We start from the raw sequence: 8,373 nt of genomic DNA, 5'->3' as shown, positions 1-8,373 counted from the left end.
TGGATCTCTTGCATCCTGACTTGAAAAGAAGAAATGGCCTAGATAAAGGAAAAAAAAAAACCAACAACAACCCACATCCTATTTGACAATTCCCTTCCTTTACATATCCTCCCTTTCTCTACATTATATATGTTGTTTTTTAATTCCTTTGTTATGGCAAAGAACATCTACATACTTAAATTCTATTTGAAACAAATCATAAGTATGTGACCAGGACATGCATAAAGTTGTTACAAAACGAGTGGAATGTGTCACCAATACAGAGCAAAGGGAACAGCAGATTTAACCACTGGATTAGCATTCTTTCCTTACTGGCAGCCAAACTCATGCAGACTGCAAAACATCCTTCCTCAGCCCATCACCTTTTCTTCACTAAAATACATTGCAATGGATATAACAATTTAAAGAACTAAAAATTAGCAGTAAGATAGTAAAAGCACAATTGTTCCAACGAATTCATAAAGCCTGAAGACAACACATACTGTAGTCCCTTCTCAGTTTTGCTGTTCTATCTTCACAACAGTATATTAATTCCTCTCCCTCTCTCCTATGCTAGAATTGTGAGAAAAGTCAAAGTCAAAGTTGTTTGAGAGCAGCACTGAGAAGAGAAAACAGCTAAGTTTTATTTGCACAAAGCTGTTCCTGAGTAGTTCCACAGATGGATAACACCTGTACATGCAACCCTTTTCAGCTGGAAGCTGTGCCCCAAGCCCTTGAAGAACAGCCCATTCTTCAGATGCAGTGATCTGCATTTGCAATGCGGAGTTCCATGGCCCTGTAAGGACTTTCAGAGGTGGCTGGTTTAAAGCTCCTTGATGCACTTGCAGGAAACCCACCAGGTGACCCTGGGAAGACAGAGCCTATTGTCCCATGTATAAAACCAGAGACTGGGACAAAGGAAAAAGGGAATCAAGACCACAGTCTCCCCGTGCTCTTTGTGGTAAACCAACACTGTAACAAACAGTTCCTGTGTGTTGCTTGTTCAGTGCTCTGTAGTAAAATGTGAAACCTGACTGCAGTGACTTATCATTCTACAACAAATCCTAGCCATCAATTTTTCATCTTCCCTGTGGTACGAACACCACATTGATGTTATTTCTTTCTTTCCTTAGTGCAGAGTTCACTCTTGAATATCCACATGGATGCAGAAAGCCATGGCTGAAAAGCAGAGATCTAACACACACTGTGGGTCAGGGTCCTGTTTCCTGCTCTCGTTTCAGTAAGACAGTTGAGGAATGACATATATACAACAGTACAAAGCTGGGAACTACTGTATGACAATTTTTTATTTATCAGTATCAAATTACATAGCAAAGTAATGAACGCAGTGTCAGATCACCTCTTTGAATACTGTAAATACAAACAAAATCCACCATGTTGATAATTACGCAAAGTAAATTAAAAGATTAAAAATGTGCGTTTCAGAGATTCCATTTGGCATGTCCTGTCAATATATCCTGCATAAATATTTCTGTACCTCATTTTCACCACGTGTACCTTAATTAAATACAGCCTCTATAAAGCTCGCACTGAGGAGATAGGATCTAGCCATACGTTATGCTCATCATCATCTCGTGCCTCTGCCCTGAAATCCCTGAAAGTACCTATCTGCATGCTCACCTGGCAGCCCAGCGTGAGGTCACAGTACAGCGACCACAGAGCATTAGACCCACACTCACTGACATCAGCACGATCATGCCCTTAAGTTCTGACAAATAGCTATTTGCTTCCATGGTGCCTGGGCTGGATGTGATGGCCAGATCTTGTACACTCAGACACTGAAGGAAATTCTTGGGACACTCACACTGCTCTTAACGCTACTGTGACCCCACTATACAGAAAGAACTATTCCTGGTTTACATGGTTATGTCACAAATACAGTCAGGTCTGTTCATTTCAAGTAAGTTGAGTAGGATTCGGACACAGATAAAACTAGATAATTCATTATTTTACTGGTGTTAGTCAGCAGTGTCATTTACACAGGACTTCCTTTTAAACTGTGTCAATAGAAAAATTTTTCCAGGCGGATACAAGAATAAGCTTCACTTAGCACAGTTTCCAAAAATTAAGACTAGTGAGACATGGTAGTGGCACGGAAAGGAAAACATCATAGAAATATATATTTCATTTAAAATGAAACGAACAGAAGTACAGAAGCGTTGATGCAGGTAATTGGAAAGGTGAGGACAAGGAAGGAGGAAAAATTTAGGCAGCGATCCCACGGCAATATGAGAGTTACTCTTGATCCCTCCAGTTCACCGGTATCAGTGGAAGTCAGGCTTCTCTGGGAAGGTGCAACCTGAACGCTTGATAATGACGCTGGCTGCATAGTGCCCAGCTCGGATGCACTCGGTCACCGGCCGGTCATACACAAGCTGCGAGAGGAAGCCTATAAGTGAAGAGGGACAGAGAAAAAAAGGAGAGAATGGTTAGGTTTTTGAAGTGTACCAGCTTGTCGTGGAGCAGGGCACTCAGATACTGGCCTGACTGTATGTACCTGGGTACATATAGCGCTGTGCTTAAGTGAGCTGAGGAGTTAGGGTGCTGCTGCTGTCATTTCTACCTGAAGTCTCCAGTTGGTAGCGTCAAGTAAATCAATGATCATCAAGACTGATCTTTTTAGACACCTGAAGAGGATTTACTAGAGTTCTTGCTCTTTTCCAGAGAGAATCCTGATTCCTCAAATATCATTTCAAAAACACAGCAGCAGTTTTCCCTGCTGAAGAGAGCTCCTTCTGTTCCTGCCGGCTTCAGCTCCAGCCCTACATCATTGTCACTGGTGCAGGCTTTTCTCAAAAGAAGGGAAAAGCATATAACAAACGTTATCTCTATTAACAGTTAAAGGGGTTCATAGTGAAGACAGAGAAAATGTTACCTGTCAAAGAATATTAGATATCATCTGTTGCCCTTGGTCACAGGAAATTTAACCCAAGGCTGCCAAAGGAGCAGATAACTCTTGCCATGTTGAGATACCCAAACCAACAGCGATCCACAGAGAGCCAAGCACCTCTCACAATCACAGCCCTTAGCTAACTGCTTTACTCAACAAAACCCCTAGCATCCATGGTTTAGAAAACCAGAAATCACTGCTGTTTTGAATGCCAGAGTACATCTTCAACTGAATATAAGCAAATAGAGTATTAAAAAGGAGATTATTCAGAGGTACTTGGAAAAGTTAAGTACAAGTGGCACCAGAAGCTTTATGGATTGAGTCCGATATCTCTGAAACATTTTGTCTTGGCCGCAACTTTTGTGATCAAAAGCATGACTGAACTTGTGGCAGAGGTGAAGTATATTTTTAAAATATAGGTTTTCAAGATGTGAGAAGTAAACTGAGTTTCTTATTATTTAAAGCTCCACTCTGTCATTCTAGAGGTAATATTTTATTCACTTTTATCCTGTTTTTTAATATCTTTCAGATGTCTCCCCCTTCTCCATCCAATCACTGAAGGAAAGTGAGATTTGAGTAGGAAAATCTGAGCTGAAACATGTTCCTTTTAAAGCTTTCATCCACCATTTCAAGTTCCTGTGTCATGCTCTGGCAGGTCTTGGGCTTGCACAGTCCAAATCTAGCCTTGAAACTATGTAGCTCATAAGGACCAATTTTTTACATGACGGGTTTTGATTCAAAGCTATGTTTTACCAGCTTTATTTCCATAGTATCAAGTACACTTCTTCTGATCACCTTGGTTGCTGCTGGAATAAAGACTCTACATTAAACTGTGATGCTCCCCTTTAAGCCATGCTCCTTTTCTAAATATTTCCTTCAGAGTGGAACATTAGGGCATATTTTTAGAATATGATAAAAATAAACTATCCAATACAATAACGTTGGTTTCTTGAAGATAAAAAATCATGCAAATAATGAAAAATAATGTTACAGATTGATCAGGGCTAAACCTGCTGAGCAACAGGTCATTTTTATGGATTACCAAGTTCTTCCACGGCTGATGGTAAAAAAGAAGCCAAGCTGATAACACAGTTTTCTCTGAACTGCACTGAAAGAGAGAAGAGGCTGGAGCTTTCCTTAAAACTGATAAACCTATAAATGAAATACTTTTTATTGGAATGGAAGAAAGCATAGAAAATAGGTGTTTTAGGTGACAACTAGGAAAAAAAATGTACTTTTCTGACATTGATATTTTTCCAGAGAAACTTGAACTACATATAAGATGGAATTTCACAGATATTGACCGACATTAACTGGAGAAATATGACTGCTTTGCCAACAACTGTTAAGTCCGTAAACACAAGTGGAGAAGACAGCATTATTTCAGTATACAAAGATGAGAATCTGAAATTGGAAGAAATTGTGCTGTGAGTGCTATCACTGGCGGCAGTCAGGGGATGACAGACAACACAACTGTGGCAGGATGGTCCAGCTGTAATAGTTGGGTAACAGTCGAGAAATTCAAACAGCATGCCTGGCAGAAATCAGGACGTTTCTGAATAACGAGATGGAAATGGTCTGCTCTCCATTAAATTAACATGCATTCATAGAGAAAACTTTCTTGGATGTGCAGAGAATGTCAATCATCACATTTAAACTGCCTGGGAGGCAGTAGCTTGCCAGTGTGCTTCTGGGTGGTTAAAACTTCAGAGCAAGTTGTAACCGTATGTAAAATAAGGCTGTTAAGACAGTCCGTTTCTGACTCAGTAAGTACAGAAGATGCACTGGGCAGGCCTCCAAAGGCAAACACTCTGCTAGGCTTTGTGCAGAGCATGAGTTCAGAGAGCGGTTTACACACAGCTGTCCTCTGTGCTTATAATCAAGGTATCAAACATACATGAAGATGAGGAAATACCAAGGAGCAAAGGACCGTAAAACATGAATTACTTTTCAATATCAAATAGACTGAGACTGTCACCACCTCCCAGGTTCACAGTAGTTTCAAGCTAGTATAAACTTTTTGTCTTCAATGAAGCTACTTCTTATTTATTCTGACCTATGAGAAAGAATCAGGTGGAAAAAAATTCTGTTCTAATTGGGGATAGAAATGAGTGATCACTGTGATTTCAGAGTGGCAGAAAAATGACATTAAGTGCAGCTATCATACATGAGGTATGCAGAAACTGCTGTGGGGAGTTTGCTCTCAAACCATTCTCTTGTCTGTTGAGTTTCTCTTAAAGGTACCTATTTCATAGATGAAATAGAAAAAGCAGTATCTGACACAATATTGCATCGAATGACAATACAAACACACCACAAAAACAGTTCAACATCACATACTAAGACTAGGCAGTTGGCAAAGCAGACCCCGAGGGAGCACCCAAAAGCACTGTTGTTTGAGCAGAGAAACAAAGAGCCCTACCAGGTTGGCTGTTTCAGCAGAAGAATGCTCTTTTTAGTCAAAAGCAACATGGTCAGAATGTAATTTATAGTTCTTCTCCAGAGTATAAGGTACTCTTATGCAAACCCCCTGAGTCACAGTCTCAAGGCATGGATTCAGGTCTCCTAGTTCCAGTAGTGCCCCATTTGTTTTTCACCACCCTTCTGTGCTGCTAAGTGTATCCTGGCATTCTGTCCAAATGAGCCAGATCAGTTTGAACTGGTTAACAGGTCTCTGCTAACCTGGCTGATTTGAACTGAGACACTCAAACAGCTCTACCAGCGAGCAGAGCGGCAGAGGGAAGGTAATAGGTGGTTGATGGCTGTAGTCTCTTCAAGGAGATGTGACTGGAAATGCAAGAAGATAAGTGAACATGGCTACAGACTTACTGCACTCTCCTAAAGGCAGAAAAGGCAGCACTGATTCTGTATCATGGGTCTCACAGAACTACATCATCATATATCACAGTGGCTCAGCAACTATTTCAATTTATGTCATGGCCAGAACTAGTTCCCAGCTATCACCGGAATGGAGTGCAAAAAGTAGTAATATACTTTGGCTACGGAAGGCCTCACTTCAAATACTTTACCAAAGCAACTTCAGGAGATACTGTCACCATCTTCCAATTGCAGCTGTTCTGCACCAGCATTTCCACACTGCTGAAGCTGTTCACAGTATTACGTGCATTATATACTGCACTCTTCACACCACAACACAAAGACAAGAACCAAACTCAAGGGTTTCCCACTTATCTGCCTCCTGCCCAGACATCCAAAGTGTTCATGGAGTAAGAGACATAGCAGCTGCAGTACACCTTGCAGACCACCACACTGCAATTAGCCATACTGGTAAGCTCTTGGAGCAGGCCGAGATGCCTTTTGGCTCCCACAGACACAGACAGCCAAGTAACCACTTTGTACCTATACCCAATAAGAACTTCTGAGGAACTGTGTCCAATCCATCCCATGAAATACATTACTTCTTAGAAAGTCAAGTCAACTTGACCTTACAGTAAACCTTACAGTGCTACAAAACCTTAAAATAAAATGTATTCACATTCCCAGATGATACACGTGATTGCAAGACACCAATAGATATTTTTGGCCCATAATTATTTGTTTTCTTTTCAGTAGAGAAAGGATCTCCAAAATCACTTTCCTCTGAAAAGAGTAACTGAAATAATTGAGAGTTAATCTTTATTATCTGCAGCATCTTTTGCTACATATGCTCGAGGACGGTGTTTACAATGTTAGGTCTGCAAACAGAATGGAGAATAGAAAAGTCGAGTTGTTTCCTTCCTTTTTGTGCTCACCATCAAATTAACAGCTCTGCAAGCCAAGTGCCAAAAGTGGTGCTTGAGCCTCAGAATCCACACCCAAAACAAGGCCCTTGCTGAAACCAGCTCAAATTTCTTTGGCCATGTCAATACAACTCTGAAAAGACACAGTGAAACAGTGCACCCACTGACACAAAAGGTGTTGTCCTTGCTTTGTAACTTTTTAGAGAGGAGTAGCACTTTAAAATCATTAACGAAGAAATAAGTTCACTTCCTCGCGGCCAGCAAAGTAGTCATTTCAGGGGCAATTTCACTGAAATGCGATTTCTCTGCAAGTTTTGTTTCCTGATTATCAGTGGTGACTCTGAATGAACGCCTAGTGCTAGTGCAGTTGGATGGAAATGTAGGAGTCCAATAGCTGTTTTTTTTAAAACAGTTCTGGTCTGCTTCAGAAATGGTTTAACAACACTTAAAAACAGATCATATTGAAGCCAAATGTTTCATTTCAAATTGTACACTTGACAATTAATTTTAATGACTGTTAATTACTAATGCTGGCTGGAAATCCGTTTATAGCCTCTGACATACAGATTCCCCACTATTAGTCTTTCTGCAGTCTCTTTCACAATTCCAAACTTTATGAAATGCTCAAGGAAATAATAACGTAATTTTTTAAATACAAGAGAAAAAAAGCAGGAAAAATGCAATGATCAAATGTATTAATTATAAACAATCACAACCTGACCCTGACTTAGAGGCCATCAAAGAATGCTTGCTACAGGATGTTCCCAGACAATCCTCTCCCTTCAGATCATGAGCAACAGAGCTATCTCCTCTTTCCTGTATTTAAAGTTTCTACTGCTTAATCTGTGAATGACCTTTTTAAGATGGTGTTATCCCACTGCAGAGGACAGCTGTAAGCACCTTTTTACACTCTTGTTTGTGTACAGCATTTATCACAGTTGCTTGAATGTTCTTCTATTTTTTAGTGATCCTAGCAGCTTTCCAGGCCATCAGCGTGGGAAGATGCAGTTTTCAAGAAACATTATCTTGGTAATTTAAAGTCTTGTAGCTGATATGACTGCGGGTTGGTGTTTTTTTTTTTTTCTTTTCCTTTTTCGGATGTCTTTTACTGCTTTTGGAGTGGCTGAATGTTGTGGAGCACCATGAGCCTGGTCAGCTGTAATTAGGTGGTTAGCAACGCTGGTGCCAAGAGCCAACCAGCCAGCCTAGATTTTGTAAAAGATGTTGGCATCAGACGATTCCGCAGTGTAGACACTGAACAACTGTACGTCAACATGCTGAGGTTTCTCCTTTTTTAATTTTGTGGCAGATGGTGCATATTACAGCCAAGAACTGTGGTAAGCCAAAGGCACTGCCCATTGCTATCGAACCAAATGCTGGCTATTTTAAACGGAAACGTTTTTGATTAAGGGTGAGATTTGGCTCCTGTTTTCATGTATTTTGGCACTGTGGTCTCAACCTTTAGACTTCTGGTATAGAAGACAAACGTAAGCATCTTCAAGAACATGATACTTCTTTCAATCTTCATACGCCTAAGTTCTCTCCTGACAGAGCAGAAGATGTATTCCACACATGCACATTCGTGCTATTAAATTCAACAAGTACAAACAAGTGCACAAAGTAAAGCATCTTTCCTTTTCATTCAAAATGAGATGGCTCTATGCTTCTGCACAGCCGCGTTGCCAGCCTAATTACAGCAGAGTGAAGAAAGGTTACCAACCCTTTCAGAAAAGCAGTCATTTA

The 8,373-nt window shown here is 40.5% G+C and overlaps 1 protein-coding gene across 2 annotated transcripts in view; it reads right to left on the bottom strand.

The window, feature by feature from the left end:
- Positions 1-1,268: 1,268 nt before the first annotated feature.
- Positions 1,269-8,373, bottom strand: part of ADK (adenosine kinase) — a 267,965-nt gene continuing 260,860 nt past the window's right edge. For both annotated transcript variants that reach the window (XM_042817993.1, XM_042817994.1), the window contains exon 11: positions 1,269-2,389. In XM_042817993.1, coding sequence (XP_042673927.1) covers positions 2,265-2,389 — 125 coding nt within the window. In that variant the 3' untranslated portion in view covers positions 1,269-2,264. The remainder of the gene's footprint in view (positions 2,390-8,373) is intronic.

Source organism: Centrocercus urophasianus, unplaced genomic scaffold (genome assembly GCF_019232065.1).
Source record: "Centrocercus urophasianus isolate 14NV4802_14NV808 unplaced genomic scaffold, USGS_Curo_1.0 seq_17, whole genome shotgun sequence".
Lineage (NCBI taxonomy): Eukaryota > Metazoa > Chordata > Aves > Galliformes > Phasianidae > Centrocercus > Centrocercus urophasianus.
The sequence above is the reverse complement of the archived record's forward strand: the minus strand, read 5'-3'. Positions and strand labels throughout refer to the sequence as shown.